The sequence below is a fragment of the Malurus melanocephalus genome, unplaced genomic scaffold (genome assembly GCF_030028575.1).
Source record: "Malurus melanocephalus ecotype Western Australia unplaced genomic scaffold, MMel_1.1 scaffold_4, whole genome shotgun sequence".
Lineage (NCBI taxonomy): Eukaryota > Metazoa > Chordata > Aves > Passeriformes > Maluridae > Malurus > Malurus melanocephalus.
The window spans coordinates 2,045,156-2,063,300 of record NW_026623236.1 but is presented as its reverse complement, the minus strand read 5'-3'; the positions used below and the strand labels follow the sequence as shown (position 1 = coordinate 2,063,300).

Below are 18,145 nucleotides of genomic sequence, written 5' to 3'. Positions count from 1 at the left end.
AGACTGATGAAAACTTGAGGATCCAAACGTCATTAAATTCTTTCTGATGCTTCCATTGGCCAAAAGGCCACAACAGCTTCTGCACTGTCAATTCTCCCTCTCCCTCTCTGAGCAAAAGCCTTGGGCAGKAAAGAGAAAGAGATGAGAAGCAGTSACCAAAGSAATCCTTCACCTGAATGTTTTGAGAACRTGTTTAGATACTAGTCTTCTTGTAAGCCTTAAAACATTTAGCATAAGGATATGCCAAGTCCTGCACAAGGAGAATAATCCCAGGGGGCCAASCAGCTGGAAAGAAGCTCTGCAGAGAAGCAGCTGAGAATTCTTGGTCAACACCAAGTTGAACCTGAGCCAGCAACATACGCTTGCAGCAAAGAAGGCCAATGCTATCCTGGGCTGCATTGGAAAAGCATCACCAGCAGACTGAAAATGATGATCTTTGCTCTCTGCCACACCTGGATAATAAATCTACTTCTGGGCTCCTCAGTACAAGAAAGACATGCTGGAGCCAGTGCAGCAAGGAGCCGTAAGTACAGATAAGGGATGGGAGCCGATCACATGAGGAAAGGCCGAGAGAATGGGGACTGTTCAGCCAAAAAAAAAAAAAGACGACTCAGAAGGATTTTAACACGTGTAAATCCCCAGAAGGGAGGACGAAAGAGCCAAACTCTTCCCAGAGGTGCCCAGTAACTGAACCAGAAGCAATGGGCACAATGRACACCCACCCATGCACATAGAAAGCAACCCGCACTCTGCTCCCTGCACCACCACAGGGTGTGAAACACAATGGTTCCAAACTCTAAGTACAAAGGAAAAAATAAAGGCTCTCAAGCAGAAGCCTCCATTCTTCCTGCTCCACTGCAGAGAAAGAGATTTATGTAGCCATGGAAAGAATAAATAAGAGGGAGTCTGAATCAGAGGARAGAGTCTTGGTATTGTTTATCTATTTTATCCTTTAATTCCTTGGTGCCAAATGCACAACCAGTTCCCAGAACTCCCAATTCTTCTTTTGTTTCTCAGTGGGATTAAATATAGGCTTTCGACCCTTTATCCTAAAGATAAGATAGACTTCCTCAAGATGGCCCCTTGACTCTCACTTTTATTTCTGTAAAGTAGCCCATTTCAACAGAAAGGAGGAATAATCCTACCTCTTCCCTCCCTACTGTTTATGGAAGGGCAACTATTATCAGGGAACTTACACAGGCTAAGAAGGTCTTGGAAYCCTACTTACTCATGTTGCCCATAAGTACTATACAAAATGAGGGTGGCAGCAGCTGTCACTGTGCTTTGAGCAGTATTCCGTGTTTTCTGACATCATTAGGTGTGGTCCAAGTGCTAGAAAGGGAGAAGGAAAGACACTGTCTCCAGAAAACTGGGTGAGAGCACAATCTTGAGTTATGCAGCAGGGCAGGCTAGAAGCTTCCAGGTGCCCCGAGGAAATTACAGAGAGRTTACTTTGCAAACCCTGAAATAGATATTCTCACCAACTGCAAATGACCAGGATATGGCAGCCCTGAAACACGAGCAGCTGCAATATCCCTATTGAATCTAGAGACCTGAGTTCTATTCAAATCACATTTGTGTACCATACTAGGTGGTCAWAATAGAGTGTTAGGATCAACYTTTCCCTAATTATTAAATGCCATTAAAAATCTCAAGRTAACTTTTAAGATGRGAAGGTTTCACGTACCTGCTACCTRCTCTACTGAAGCTACTCAATTAGAGTTAACAAAACTAYAAAGCACCTCCCATGTCTGAGTTAAAYTTCCTACTACTGCCTCTACCTCAGCCAACAATTTCACAGCCTTATGTCCCATCAGAAGGTTAGTAAGAGCTTTTATCCCCACTTAAGTTTGCTCCAGCAAATGGAYGCTACAGTAACTAGGAACCACCTCCTAATTACTGGCCAAAATTTGAACAGAACTGGAACTCAACTAGCTGTGCTCTCCACTACCTAACCCAGTGAGGTAAGGCACACAACCACATACAAGCAAACTTCGTCTTAACTACACACATTTATATAATTCTGTGATTTGCCTGCCATTGAAATCTTCTGTGTATAACTATGATTTTTTCAGTTCAAGGCACCTTATACCCACAAGCAATATAGYTGTCTCAGGCTACCTAGTGATTAAATTTACACTTTAAACTTTTAAACTATTTTATTCTTTCAATTTCCCCACAYATACACACTTCTGCAAATGACCATTTGTTTCTCTCTTCAGTCTCATTGAAAATTTACCCCCTCCTGCTTCTTCACCAATTTTTAGTCACATCAGTCATCTGTTGAGCAACATGTGGACTTCAGGCTACACATCAGCCACTCAACATAAAACTCTTCCCTTCCAGCTACAGGACTATTTACCAAGTAAAACAGGAAAAAATGCCGCCAATGTGAATTAGTCTGCAGAGTAGGCAATTTTACTACTACCCTATCCAAAYATTTACTCATATAAGAACAGAAAAAGCTTGGGTGTCTAAGGCCAAGTACCATTCAAACTGATGACAGAGWCTATAGTCTTCAGAGACATGCACAAAATCTGGCAAAGTCAGAATGAAACAGGGAAACAAAAGTGGATCAGAGTTGTGTATACCATGGTAAAGCCCCACCTACTCAACAGATTGCTCAGTGATGCTTTCAGAGGCATGGCAAACAGAAAGGTGATGCTCTCCCAGCCACAGAGGAATGAAACACAAAGATCCAAGATGAGATGGAGGACCTGCTCCCTGCTTCCAGACTGTGGGACYGCACTCAAGAGCTTTCAGTTTCTCCTTAGTGCCTGGCAAGCATCAAAGTGTTTATGTGGATTTAAGTCTTCAGTGCCATATGACAGACTGGGACCACAGTTCACTGAATGAAGGCATGGATATGGCTTCAGGAATACCTAGTGACACCGTCCCTATTACGGGAGGAATGCAGAACCTGCCTTTGGATGTGAAGGCAATTTCAAGGCAATCAGTTAATGGCAAAGTGCTCCTCAAGCCAAGATACACCTGTTCATAGAAGACGCAAAAGAATGAACCTTCACAGAAGTCCACACTCCTCAACACATTACACCAAGGTATTCAACAGGTCGTAGGATAGCAAACTGCTCCCCTTTCACAAAAACCACTCACAGCAGTGTGAAATCTGAGATTGGAAGGGTCTGGGGAAGATGAGGTCCTTACCGCTGACCAGATGTACCTAGAAAAAGAAAGCCACACTGGCCAGTTGTTTGTCTTTATCCTGAGGGGTGACAAATTCTGTTAGCCCCACACTGATGAAGGAAACTCAGCAGGCCAACAAACTGASAGATAGGGCAAGAACATGGAAAGCAACAAGCAGGTGGTCTCAAACGGAAGGACACATTTGTAATTCTCCAGCACCAAGCAGAGAAAGCAGTGTCCATAGTCCTGCACCCTGTAACAGCACCCTGTTCGCAGGCTGGCACRCTGCAGTACGTGCTGATGTCAGCATGAACTGGCAGAGAGGGTTTACAAGAAAGCTTTTAGCTCAGAGTCAGAAATAGGGATCAGGAACACAGAGAGGTAAGACCCAGAGGAGAGGGTGACCCTAACTCCTTTACCGATGACCCTAACTGCTTTCACTTCTTCTGAAATCCATATCATCTACTCACAGAAGCACTTCAAATTCCCCAGGATCCACAATTTTATGATCACCATGTGAAGAATACAGTCATTTAACCAATATTTCTTCCTATGGTTTTCTGCTATGAGGAGTGCTGGAAAGGAAAATCGCAAGTACTGTTTTAGAAACTTTCATTGCTATCAGGACATCCAGAACAGGAGAGAAATGCTGCACCCTTTTTAGCCCTTATGATTCATGAGACAGCACATATCCGGCCTCTGATCAGCTCAGGAGGATTGAAGGTAGCCTAGTTTGCAGCACTGATTCTCAGCTTCACTTTCAGGGAAAATTACAGATTTGCATGTGGGTGTTACAGATGGAAACATTTCTCCACCAGGTGGTTTTAATGAAAACTGGTGGCAGTTTTTTTGAGACATTTGGATAATCAGAAAATCTTTTAACAAAGATAATAGGAAGGGATGGTGATGCTATGTGATTTTTCTAATACAGCTATGTCATCTGATAGTACCGCTGTATATTTGTAACAAACCTTTATAAAATTATGGAAGYAAATTCTTGTTGAAATTCCAGTCTTAAAAGAGTTACTCTGGGAAAGGTGTGTCTGACTCTTAACCCAAAAAGAAAGTGCTCAGCATAYAGAAAAGGCAAATGATCTCAGAAAATCTAGCGGCACTAAGAGTCGAATCATAACCCAAAAGAAAACTATTTGCTGTGACCTGATTTTTACAAACTAACGATATAGCTACAGTGAGTATAGGGGTTTGTACGTTTTCCAGYGTATTTTTCCTTAATTTCTGGTTCTTTAAATAAAGACAGAAATCTATTTAAAATCACAATTTCTCAGGCCAGTGGAGAKCCTAGACTGTTATTCTCATTATTTSAAAGAACTTTTGTAAGGAAATAAACTTTTAAATTTGGGCATCACAAACCTTTGAAGAAAATATAAAGTATTTCCAGTTGAATTCACGAAGAACCATTTTTGCCCTCTTCTAAATATTATATTTAAAGTGTCCTAAGTTAATTTAGTAAAACTGATGAAGATTCCCATAATCTCACAGAATAGGATGTATCAGTCCAGAATTCAGAAACGCCAATGCAAAAAAAAAAAAAAAAAAAAAAAAAAAAAAAAAAAAAAAAAAAAAAAAAAAAAAAAAAAAAAAAAAAGAAAAAAAAAGGCCAGGGAAGAGGAAAAAATTATTCTCTAGCCAACATTAACAAGAATAGAGCTAAGAAAATACCATCTCTACCAACAGAAATTCATTCTCACAGTGACTGTAAGATTTATAGTATTTCTCTACAASATCATCACAGAACCAGTAATCTTCTTCACAGAATAAAAACTAAGTATTTGTAGAGAAGTAGCTATGCTGGAGGACAAGGAACAGAAGTATACATATAGTTTTGAGCCTTTGAATTACTCCTTTATTTAATCTTCTTCTGATTAATAGAAACTGAGGTGGGATCCTTCACTCACGTTTCCCCACAGTGACTAACACAATGCATTTTCTCAGAACATTTCTCATTCCAATCACCCCACCTCCAGGGGTAGCCACACCCCAAGCACAATGAACTGCAACAGCAAACTGAACTCTTCGTCTTGAACWGAAATCCAAGCACCACAGTCCCGGACAGCTCCTTACCAGCACAGCACTGGCAGCTGGGCCTCAGTACCCACCATTGCAAGGAGCCCTTGYAATATTCAGAGTCAAGCACGAATARGAAAGGACAGGGACAACAAYGTATTAAAAYGCTGTCCCAGCTTCAMCATGCACAACACAYGGGACTTAAGTCGCAAGCCTGCGGGGGTTCGGTCTCCTTTGGTCACAAAAAGCCGTGGGGAAGAGCTGGCACCTGCATCGCTCAAGTGGGTATTTCCGATGCAGMCAAAAGAAACACCCAGATCACGTCACACCTTCAGCGCATCCCTTCCGAGCACAGGTGCACGCAAGCAGGCGACAGTGAGGTAAGGATACACCTCCTGTGGCACGGAGGGTCTGCGTGGCGTCAGAGGCTCGCACTGTTCCAGTCACCTCTCCCACCACCTCCCGCCCAGAGCGAACAGGCCTGACGGGCTGTCAGAAGAGGAGAAACCGTGATTCTCCTCCACAGGCCACGACTCCAATCTGTTTATTTTCATCACTCGCAGTAGGCGATTCAGCAACGTTACGTTTGAAGCCTCCGACTGACGGAGGAGGCTAGAAAATGTGGTCACATGCGCTGATCGGCAGGGACGAGGGGGTGAGGGAAAAGGTTCAAAAGAGGCTGTGGGGATGTGGTTTCCAAACATGGCACCTACCCACACCCCGCGSTCCCCGCACCCCTCCCCGTGCCGCCGGCAGCGGGATAAACCCACTCCCCCGCCGTCCCGCCACCACGCACGCCTGCCCGCCCGCTGCAATGAGCAGTGCGACTAATTCCATCTATTCCCTAATTACGAACGCCCTGCTGCCCCACAGCGCGCCGCTGTCRGGGGCTGCCCGCCCTGGAGCCGGCCGCAGGCGGGCCGGGCCGACGGCACGGGCGGGCGGAGCGGGGGTCYGGGGGTGTGCCGGGCGGGGGCAGCCGCCCCAGCCCCGCGGCAGCGGGGGCCGAGCCAGGCGGGGGCAGCACGGCAGTCGCGGAGGCTCCCGCACGGAGGGAAACCCCACCCAGCGGCCCCTCCTGGCAGAGGCGGGGTTTTGGGGACCCCAAAGGAATCCCACCTCGCCCCTCATCCCCATGGCGGGGTTTCTGCTCGCCCCGCGCCGTCGGCTCCCTTGGGGTGGGGAGGGCCACCGTCCCGCTCTGTCCCGCCGTGCCGGGCTCGCCCGGCGGTGCTGCCTCGGGAGGAGCTGCCCAGGGTGGGGGAGCAGGAAGTTACGGGCCGGGAGCGGAGCGGGACCGGGGCTCCGCGGCGCCASCGCCGCCGAGAAGGCGAAGCCGGCGGGCTCCAGGCACCGGCCGGCTCCCGCTGTGGCAGCGCCCGCTCCGCCAGCCGGTGATCGCTACATGAATGAGTGCCCGAATGAATGAATGACTGGCGTCTGCTTACTTGAGCATGGCCTCTTCTTTTTCTTCCTCCTCTTTCTGCCGGTCCATCACTGCCATGATGATGTTCCTCTCCTCTTCTGTCAGGTGGCTCAGGTCGGGCAGCTCCTGCATCGGGGGGGGCACCGTGGGCGGGCGAGGGCCGCGGGGCCCCACCGAAGAAGACATTTTCTTTCCGCCTCTCCCTTACACCTTCTACCTTTGCACGGCGAACCCAGCCAGCCTCTCCTCCGCCCCCTTCACAGGGTAGTCCTCCGAGCAGCGGCAGCCGGCAGCTCTCTGGCAGCAGCGGAGGAGGCGGAGACCCAGCCTTTCATGGTTGCTTGCATCCACCCCGGCCCGGTGCTGCCGCTGCTCGCTCCCTTTGTTTCCGCGGCTTCGGGGAGCTCAAGGGCTGCCGCGCCGCCGCCCGCAGCCCATCCTCCCGGCGGTGGGCGTGCGGGGCGGGGTGCGGTGGCGCGGAGGGCTCCGGATCGCCGCCGGCGGGCTGCGTGCGGGAGCGGGGGGGCGGTGCGCGCCGCCGGCCGGCCGGGAAGGGCGGGTGCTGCCGCTGCCGCCGCCGCCGAGATTCTCCGCCGCTGCGAGCCTGGCGCTGGAGGAGGGAGGGAACGAGGGAGGGAGGGGAGCTAGTTGCCGGTGAGGCGGAGTCCGAGGCGCGGCACCGCTGCTTCTGCCCCTGCCCGCGCCGGGCACCCGGGCCGGCCGCGCCTCCCTGTGCCCGTCGCGCCCCCCGGGCTGGTCCGGCGGCCACACGGCCGCGGCGCTGGCCTCGGCACCGCCGCCCTCCTCACGTCCTCCTCCAGGTTTCCGCACCGCAGGTGCTCGCTCGGGTTCCCGCCAGGGCTGCCGGTTCGCCCGAGGCAGGGCCACACGCGGCAGGGTGTGGGTTTGCTGCGGGGATGCCTGGGGCGCCGGCAAGTCTCGGGCTCCCGGTGCTGCYGCCGCTCCCTCGGGCGTGAGCCGTGCTCGCCCCAGCTGCAGCCCCCTTGCCTTGAGCCAGCGCTGTCGCCGCTCGAACGTCCCTTTCTGAGGGTCCCACTCTTCAAAGCTTGCTTCATACGCTTCTTAAACCCTGTTAGTGGTACCCATGCCATGGTCCCCACACACTTCCTGCTCAGGTGACGRGTGCTCTTATCTATCAGATTCATTTTTGAACTAATGTGACCCACTAAAACTGGCCACGAAACATGTCACAGTGCGGACTKCTCGGCTGAGGGGTTAGGGCACAATGAAACACAACGTCGTGTCCAGACAGAACTCGCTTGCTTCCCTGCCTGATTTACCAGCTCTGAGTAACTCAGTTTTGGGGAGCTGGTAATGAATGCAACAGCACTTCTCTACAGGAGATCATCTGTATGTAATCCACTGGCCAGAAGCTCATGCCTATACTGAAGTGTCCTCTGCTCACACGTACCTGTCACTGAACAAAACGTTCAGCCTACTAAGAAATGCAAAGCTAAAATACAGAGAAAACCGCATTTTCAAGTTAAATGTGTGCCACCACTAACACACGCTGACACTTGAAGACCTCTCAGTTGCACTTCTGCTGAGGTCACAGCATGGAAACAACTCTGGTTTCTAGAGAGATCATCTGATGAGCACAAACCAAAGGGAAAAAAATCTATGCTGGCAGTATTCAATGCTTCTTTCTGCCTAACTTGCCAAGTTTGGAATAGGGAGAGGGACCAGATTTCTGCCAGCCACGCTAACACCTCTCACACAAATTCTGAGAGCCATGAACCTTCATGACCCTTTGACTTCAAGAGGAATTATGGTGGCCATCTGCCTATGTACCCCCAAGAGTTTTTCTGCAGGACACAATTTGATAACACAAACTATAAAGAAAAAGCATAAAAAACACTATGGTTATCACCAGAACCTTTTGTAGGATAATGTCTGAGTTCAGTTCAGAAACTGAAGTCTCCAACTTTTCCAGCACACGAAGGAAACGGAAACTTGAATGACCGACAGATGGCTCAGAAGAGATTACAGTGGTGTTAATAAGCAAAGCACTATGAAAGGCTGGTAAATATAATAATGTCACACTTAGTTAAAGACACAGACCCTCCACTAACTTGCATGTTAGTCCCAGGGCCTGGCCACATTATTACTGCTAGATGTAATCCTTCTAGCTAAGTACTAACAAATCAATAAAATCACTACTCACCATCTGTGACGGGCAGGGAAGATAGCCTTCATGTGACAGGCTGGTGCTGAAGAATTTATCCATTAACAACAGGCAGCCACTTCAAAACTGAAGGAAGCAAGACTGAAAAAAATAAGATGATGAGAAGAAGGTGAGGTACCACCATATGTTTAGTATCAGAAACAACTAAAATGTGGCATGACTAGACTGGTAATACTAGACATCATGATAATGTTGTTAGAGGTATCCATATGTAGTCCATACTCAAACCTTCGTAACGGAGTATATAATTTGTATGGATCTTCATATGCCAAGTAAAATATGTAGCTCAAGTAACAGTAAGGATTAATTCACTAGACCAATGGCCTTAGTGTTCAAGAATCGCAGCTTTAAACCCAAACTAACCAAAATATAAAAGGCCTAAGACCATAAGATCTAACTGACTCTAAGGTAATTTTATGAAGAATATATTTCATGAGGTTGTTATCCCACTCACCTTTCTGCTTATTAATTACTGACACAGTCATTTTTATCTGTTCTGTATYTATGTTAATTGCTTTATACTGGGTCAAGCATGTGAATTCTTGCTGCTCTGTGGAAAATACAAAATGAATACAAAGAGGAGAGATTTTTAAATATAGTTTCTTATAACTTAAAAGGGAAAGCTGAAAACTCTTGCAGAATGTAGATTTAAAAAGTTATGGAAGTTGCAGTGTGAACTTGCACCAAGCCAATATTGTGACTWAAACTGTGTTGCTGAAAAGCACAAAATCACAGAAACATTCAGGTTGGATGGCACCACTGTAGGACATCTGGTSCAGCCAACCTGGTCAAGCAGGGTCAGCTAGAGCAGGTTACTAAGGACTGCATCCAGATGGCTTTGGGTTTCTCCAAGGACGGGAGTCCACAACCTCTCTGGACAGCCTGTGCCAATGCTCAGTCACCTGCACAGGAAAAAACTCTTTTTCATGTTCAGACAAGACCCCCTGTATTTCTGTTTCTGCCCATTGCTGCTTACTCTATCACTGTGCTGAAAAGAGCCTGATTCAGTCTTGCTTACACCCTCCCATCACATATTTATTSACATTCATAAGATCCCTCTGAGCCTTCTGTTCYCTAGGCTAACTAGYWCCATCACTCAGCCTTTCCTTAYATGACATGCTCCAAYTCCTAAACTATCTTCAYTGCCCTTCAYTTGACCAGCTGCTCTATGYCCATGTCTTTCTTATGCTGGGGAGCCATGAACTAGAATTGTCACTCCAGATGTGGCTTTAATAGAGCTGAACAGTTGGGAAGGTTCACCTCTCAGGCTTTTGGCAATGTTTTCCCTAAYGTCTACAGAGTCCTAGACACAGCAAATTATTTTGTATTATTTTTGTGCAAAAGCAGTAGAATTTACTAGAGAGAAATAAAGAAGAAACCATAAAAGTAATCTCATTTTTTGACCATATGAAGATACTGAACTCTTATTGACAGAGTTTCCAACCTTTAGTGGTCATTTTCTGATTTGTCCACATTTGTTCTGTAATGATGAAATATCTAACACTGTCGTCCAATCAACAGTGTGTGGGAAGCCCAGTCTAGTTTAATGTGTTAAATCCCAAAGTTGGAATGATACATGAGATCATTGAAGAGAATTTCATTGCCTAATTAGTAAGAATTAYCTCTGCTTAGTAACATCCAAAGTCTTGTCACAGACAGGCATCCTATTTAATCAATTTCTCCAAAGTCCTATCTAGAGAAAACTGCTGTGAAATCTGGAAATGGAATATTAATACAGCTATTKYARYATATTGTCTTGGTTTGAGACAATTTTTTYAGAGAGAAACGTTATGGAATGAACGTTTTCTCTGAAGTAAAAAGTTTGTTAATTTTCCCCACTAATAGGAAACAGATGTTTGGGTGAAAGTGAAGAAAAAAATAGTTTAACAAAACAAGTTGCCCGCAGRACACATAAAAAAATGAGTTATCTGTAAGATATTTTAAACTCCACGAACACACATCGCGCCTTCCCCCACAGCCGCTCAGCACGTGGTACAGAGAAAGATCGCATGGCAGGAGAATCTGGATGATCCTTTCACCTTTCTCAAATATTTCTGTTGCTGTGTTCCCCCACAAATGACATCATCAATATATTGAAGATGTTCCGGAGCCTCACCCTTTTCCAGCGCAGCCTGGATCAGCCCATGGCAGATGGTGGGGCTGTGCTTCCACCCCTGRGGCAGCCGGTTCCAGGTGTACTGCACACCCCTCCAGGTGAAAGCAAACTGAGGCCTGCACTCTGCTGCCAGAGGAATGGAGAAAAATGCATTGGCAATGTCAGTGGCTGCGTATCATTTTGCTGCTTTGGCTTCCAGCTTGTACTGGAGCTCCAGCATGTCCGGCACGGCAGCACTCAGCGGTGGAGTCACTTCATTCGAAGCACGATAGTCCACAGTCAATCTCCATTCTCCTTCAGATTTGCGCACAGGCCAGATGGGGCTGTTGAAGGGTGAGTGGGCCTTGCTGACCACCCCTTGGCTCTCCAGCTCTTGGATCATCTTATGGATGGGGGTCATGGCATCTCGATTCGTCCGGTACTGCCGGTGGTGCACTGTCGAGGTGGCGACTGGAACGTGCTGATCTTACACCTTCAGGAGTCCGGCTGCAGAAGGATTTTTGGACTGCCTAGGCAAGGTGTTTAATTGCTTGATGCCCTCAGTCTCTACAGCAGCCATTCCAAAGGCCCACTTGAATCTCTTTGGGTCTTTGAAATACCCACTTTGGAGGAAGTCTATTCCCAGGATGCATGCTCTGGACCAGTCATAATGGGATGTTTCCTSCACTCCTTTCCAGTCAGGCTCACCTCAGCTTCCACCAGAGTCAGGTCTTGCGATCCTCCTGTCACGCCAGCAACAGAAACAGGTTCTGTCCCCACATGTCGCGATGGAATTAGTGTGCACTGTGCACCACTGTCAAGCAAGGCCTCATATTCCTGTGGTTCTGCTGTGCCAGGCCAACGAATCCACACAGTCCAAAAGGCACGGTTCTCCCCTGCCTCCACCTGGCCAGAGACGGGGCCCCTCTAGCACTGGCTGCCATTCCTTCCCTGGGCATACATTGCAGAKGTTCCTTCCAGGGGGTTGGACATGTCATTCTGCCTTCCGTTATGCTGGGCAGCTTGGTTATGGGAAACTGGAGCTATTTCTCTTCTGGTGGGGCTTCCTCTCTGTGTGTTGCCATTCTTCCATTCACGCACCTGTGCTGCCAGGGCAGAGGTGGATTTTCCGTCCCACCTTCTCATGTCTTCCCCATGCTCACAGAGGAAGTACCAGAGGTTTGCTTGTGGAGTGTGCTCTCTTTCTCTGGCTGGGGGATGTCTGGTCCTGGGCACAGGGCCTCTGGTCTGGACCAATATGATTTGGATCAATCTCTTTCCTGAATTTTTGATKATTCTCCTCCATCTTGTTCTCTATTTTCTGCATGTGTTCTGACAGGCTTGTTTCCACAGCTGAGATTCTTGCATGTGTTGGGCCATGCACAGTATTTGCATATGCCTGGAGTTTCTTCGCCACAGCAAGCACTGTCTCATCCCCCTCATTGCATTTCATCATTGCTAAAGCAGAGGCATATTCTTGTGGCCCAAGTCGTGCGAGATTTAGCCACATCACCTGTGTACAGTTTACCATGTCTGGGCTCCTGATTGTTTGGTCATTTGAGAAAAAGATCTCCAACACTGCCAGTTCTCTCAAGCATTTAATACCTTGTTCTAAGGTTTTCCACAAGGTTTGATGTATCTGGAGATCTTCTATACGCATGTATCTTTCCCTCACACTTCTTAGGAGCCGTGCCCAGAGACTGAGAGTTTCAGACCCCCTTGCCATCCCTTGGTCGATAGCTGCATCACCTGACAGGGATCCCAACTGCATYGCTTCACCATCATCCAGCATCATATTATCCCCTGCGATGTCCCAGACATGGACCAGCCAGCCCAATATCGATTCATTAGGCTGTCATTTGTAATCTGCACTTAGACCACAAATGTTTTCTGGGATCAGAGACTCAACAATAATTTCTGGTTCAGATTCCCCTGCTGGCTGTGAGGTTGTTGGTTGCCTATCATCATCCACTGGGTGAATGGATTTGGTTCTGTGTTTCCTTCTCTGGACAGGGACAACTTCTATTGGCAGCTTAGGGTTGCTGTCTGGTTTAGCTGCAGCCTGAGTGACTGGGATGTCTCCTGACTCTACTCCAACCCCTCTGGCTGTGACTCCTGCCCTACAGTACTGAGCAGTGTGCTATAAGCATTAGCCAGAGCCCAGCATATTGCCATGAGCTTCTTCTCCTTAGMGTTGTCATTGCACTTCTCTTTCAGATATTTCCCCACCTCAGCTGGGTTATGGATTTTTTCAGGTGGGAAGTTAAAAATTAGTTGGTTCAGAGAATTCCTTCAGTATTTGGCCTATATTCTCCCATACCACATACCACACCACTTAAGACTTTTTCACACCTGGGGAAGTGTCTGGGTAGCCCCTCTGGAAAACTCAGCCCRCATTCTAGACAAGCGGCAGGCTATATAGAGCATCCCGACCAGATAAAACACCAGGAAAATGACCTCCTTAACATCTAGGGGACACGGAACATTCTCAAAGGGTGATGTGCCAGATCTGAAAGAGAAGAAGGAGATGAAGGGCTGGGAAACATCATCCCCTACTTTTACCCAAGCAGACTGGCTGTAATTATTAATAAAACCCCCAAACAGGTTACTAAGACTAGGACGGAGAAACAACTGAGCATACCAATTTTAAAAAGCTCCCAGTACTATAGCAATTCTGATTTATGTCCCTGATCTGTAAAACCTCTATGCAAGGGAAAAAATTGTCCCTACCTGTGGATAGGCAAACAGGCCTAGAGACCAGAATGACATTATTATTTCAAACAGCATGGTGACTCTTAACTGTACCCCAATAATAAGCGTTTAAAACCAGAACGCAATTATTGTAATTTTTCTCTTCACTTCCTCAAGCCGCACGCTTAGACACCAAATTTGTCTCAGTTTGAGACAATTTTTTCAGAGAGAAACATTATAGAATGAATGTTTCCTCTGAAGTAAAAAGTTTGGTAAATTTTCCCACCAATACAAAAAAGATRTTTGGCTGAAAGTGGAAAAAAAAMWRKTTYMMMAAAMMARGKKSYCMMMRRRMMMMRRWWAWAAARTGAGTATCTRTTAGATATTTAAAACTCCAGGAACSTACACCACCCTTCCCCYYATAGTCRCTCAGCACGTGGTGCGAGAAAGATGGCACRGCTCTTATCCCARGGCAAAGAAACAAAAGAAAAGTCCACGTGGCTGCTCGAGTAAACAGTAGGAACCTGGCAGAAGCTGTGGTGTTAGTCCTCTCTTCATTGTAGATGAAGCAGTGGGTCAGTGTGCTTTTTCTCTCTGGTTTGGCTACTCCAGAGCCCGGGATGGACACAGCCTGGGGGTTCTTCCYGCSAGTCCCYGACRGAYTGGSTTCTGCCTTTGGTTCTCAGACYGAAGCCTGGCAGTACYACTCCARAAGAAAGTCACCGGAGCCACTGAAGGGTGCTGCTGCAGGCCAGGGAAAGCTGCTTGCTCAGACTAACAACAAACGCCGAGGTAGCTAAGAGGCAACAACGCAACTCCCCCCAATGCGGCCAGCCAAGATCTCACAGCTCATGGCACCCCAGCTTTTGACTGCCCACACTGCCTTCCCAGCAGCTCCTGCGCCTTTTTCCGGGTCTGCCTGCACAGGCACATTTTGGGCATAAAAGCAGACGAGATATAGGAATACAGTGTGAATCATAAAATCAACCCAAGACACATATCAGATAAATGACTTTCCTAAACTTGAAAAGCCAATTGTCTTGGGTTGATTTTTGTGCCAATTCTGTTATGTATTCCTTTTCCCGTTGGCTTGTAATGCCCAAAAGGTGCCTGTGCCTTTAAATTCGACTCGGAAGAAGGAGCAGGGGCTGCTGGGAAGGCGGCGCGGGCAGTTTAAAAGCCGGCACTGCCAAGCAGCCGGGGCTTTTGGAGCTCAGCTCTTGCTCTGGAGAAAGGAGTGTAATACAGATTCGTTTTTTTTTTTGGTTTTTCTTTTTGCCACTGTTAGGGGGGAGGCCAGTGGGTTTCTTTTTTTGTTTCTTTTCCCGGGGCGGGGAGCCGCCATTTTGTCTGCACCACATGGTGAGCCGGAGTGGGCGTTCCTGGACTCTTAAATATCTAACGGTTACTTTTTATCTGTGTCCTGTAGGCACTGTGTTTTGTTAATAAACTACCTTTTTTCTCTTCACTTTTTGCCTGGACTCTATTTCATATTGGTGGGAAAAAATTATAATTTTTTTTTTCACTTCAGAGGAAACATTTACTCTGTAACATTTTCCTCTGAAAACACTGTCTCAAAACCGAGACACCAATCACTGCAATAGAATTCATTACCTTTTCTTCTCAGTTCATACTAACAGGTGTTCACTTGTTGCCATGCATAGGGCATCATAACATGATGCTATAATATGCCCTGTGCATGACGAATGCATATTTATCATTCTAGACCTCCTCTCAATCTTAGAAACCTTCCATTTTCCCCATATCTTCCTTTTGGATTGACCAAATGCCACATTCTAAATTTCTCAGTTCCACCAGTACTCCCTTTTCACTAGCTATGAGCAGTCATGATTGTTTTCTTGCGTGAAGCAAACTGAAAGAAGAAACRAATGATTTAGATGGTTTCCCTGTAGGTTCCTTGCCTAGAAGAGTGGTGCTCTTTCTCAGACTGATGGAAGACTGGGGATGGTGAAAGCAGTGGAGGAGTTCTCAGTCTCAGTGCGTTTGCCATGAAGGATGAAATATCCTGTAGCATCAAGAGCTCAGACTAATTTCTCACAATAAGTGAGAGACTTCCCTCTCCCTCAAGAAGTTGAAGGTTTTAAAAAATTTAAAAGACCGACCAAATCCAAAGGAAAATAGATTTTTATCAACATATAATTTTCAAGAGCATCTGACCCAGGACTTTTCATTTCTTTAAGTTTGGTGGTACCACAGTATTTTAAGAGAGAGAAGAAGGTCAGAGCTAGCTCYAGCATGAGAAGAAATGGGAACTGTCCTTTCCAAGGCAGAAAGAAAAATCTGGCACAAAGGGGTTTCATTTCAGGTAGGAATTTCAGGGCCTGTTCTGGACAACAYCTATTATTATGCATAATTTTATAATGAGTCCCTATATCCTGCAGCAATGAACATTTTAAAAATCGTCTCAGGCAGAAGTCTTGGGCTGCTTTTAAATACATTTCTTTAAAAAAAAACAAACAAAAAAACCCCAAAACAACCCCAAAAAACCCCCAAGCAAACAATAAAAAAAACACCCCTACCGCTAAACAACAAACAAGCAGTCCTATTGACAGCAAGCCTTATGGAGCCTGCTTTTGGATGACAGCTTTGGATTCTCATGTGTCAAATAATGCAGCTGAGTTCACACTTCCACCTGTTCTTTATTGGGCACACAAATCTAAGTCTCCTCTATCTGGTTGGTTATTTTTGTAAAACCCACAGGAGCTCAGTGTTTTTAAACCTCTCATTTTTGTCAGGCTTCTTTCAAATTGGTCAAGAGTTTCAAGCACTATTGCTGGAGTACTGACAGGAAAGCAGTACAATTGCAAAGCTTGGCTTCCTTAAGAAAATAGACTAGAAACCCTATCCCACCCCCATCAGTCTCTAATTATTCCCTTTGCTCTTCTCAGTTCTGTCCTGTTTAGCTGTGTATTTCTGGAATGACAGTTTCCAGAAAATTATCCCATCTTTCAGGTGCCGCTTGCCAAAAATGCATAAACAGGAACTGTCACCTTCCTCCTCCTTGACTTGACGTTTCTGTACGTGCAGCTCCAAATCAGACACTTTTAGGTGCACCAGTGCATTTGCAAACTCCTATCTGATTTGAATCTGTTATGAGCTGATTTTTATTTCAGTCAGACTACTTTCTAAATGTGTTTGCTAAATGATGATTTTTTAACTCAGAAATGCTAACAAGGTTTTAAGTTCAACATCATTTTCCAAAATRCTAAGATCAGTTTCCTCTTTTTCCCCTTTAACTAGAAGGAAGTGGAAAAGTGATGTAACTGACACCACCCTCTATCCTAAGAAAATCATCATCTGCTTTTTGTTTCTCTTCTGAAACTATTGTTCAACCTGTAAAGTTGATAGTGCAGGCAGATTTAACCCCATTTATTTCAGGGGAACTCTGCAAATGGCCCTGGAATAGAAAGACCCTACATTTGTAGAATCATTTTTATCTATTTCAGAAAGGCTGAGAAGTGTTAGGGCTCAGACTGAAGAAACAGAAGCCTAGTACTTTTAGTCARAAATCTGGAAGTCAGAGGAGTTGAAAAATTAGTCATTTCAAGCATTGAAATAACACGACATTTTCTGTAATTGTAGATCCTGTCTTTTTGAATAAGAATTGTATTGTTGTTCCAGTGGTTTTGGCAAACATATGTAATATAATAATAATAAAAAAATCTATTTGCTGTCAGTTGAAGTATCTTAACATTATTTTTGCTCCAAAAGAAAACCTTCARTAAAACCTTGAACATTTTATACTATGACTGCGGTAGATAGTACAGTAAGGGTAAGATYTAAATGACCTAAGTCTCCAAATAAACAAAGTGCTAAAGTACACTGAGGTCTCTTGATATACATGTAGCCACAAGCCCTCCAAAAGCTGCCAGCAACCCAGAAATACTGGTGTCGAGAGAGTACAAGAGACTCCTGCAGTTTTATCAAGCCTAATTGGCTGTAAACATCTGATTCCCTAGACAGGCTGTAAAGAAGCAGCAGGTAAGAAGATTGCAGTGAGGGGAGAAGGGTGTCATTTTCCAGTGCTGCTCGTACAGTGGAGGATGTGCTACAGCAAGTTCCGTCGTACAGTCTATTGCAACCTTAGTGTAATCTCATCCGTCTCTATTCATAAATTACTTTAAGAGCAAGATACTTTAAAAGTCAGCRTTAGTACTAAAACTGGCACAAGAGGTTTGATGGAACAGTTTGCCCTAAAAAGTAGTGGGGCAAAGTTTGTAGGAGAAAGTATCTTCAATTATCAAATGGATATAATCAGAAGAGATGAACAAAGTTTAAGGCACACAAGCCCTTTTACATGCAAAAAGGAACAGCAAAATTCACGCTAAGCACAGCCTGGAAAGAGTTGCTCRGAACTTAACTTCATTATTTTAATCYACTAGACAACATGAGGAGAAAAAAGAGTGTTTGAAATATGTGGAATAAAGAGGATATTTGTAAGAGRAGTAAAGCACTTTAGGAAGAGAGAAGGAAAGACAGACAGAAAAATAATTATTACCTGTGAAAGAAGATGTCAGATGAGAGGCGAGAACAACCC

At 45.9% G+C, this 18,145-nt stretch overlaps 1 protein-coding gene across 1 annotated transcript in view; it reads right to left on the bottom strand.

The window, feature by feature from the left end:
* Positions 1-6,845, bottom strand: part of RIMS1 (regulating synaptic membrane exocytosis 1) — a 310,345-nt gene extending 303,500 nt beyond the window's left edge. The window contains exon 1 of the mRNA XM_057369045.1: positions 6,618-6,845. Within this exon, the coding sequence (XP_057225028.1) occupies positions 6,618-6,781 (164 nt within the window). The 5' untranslated portion in view covers positions 6,782-6,845. The remainder of the gene's footprint in view (positions 1-6,617) is intronic.
* Positions 6,846-18,145: the final 11,300 nt, after the last annotated feature.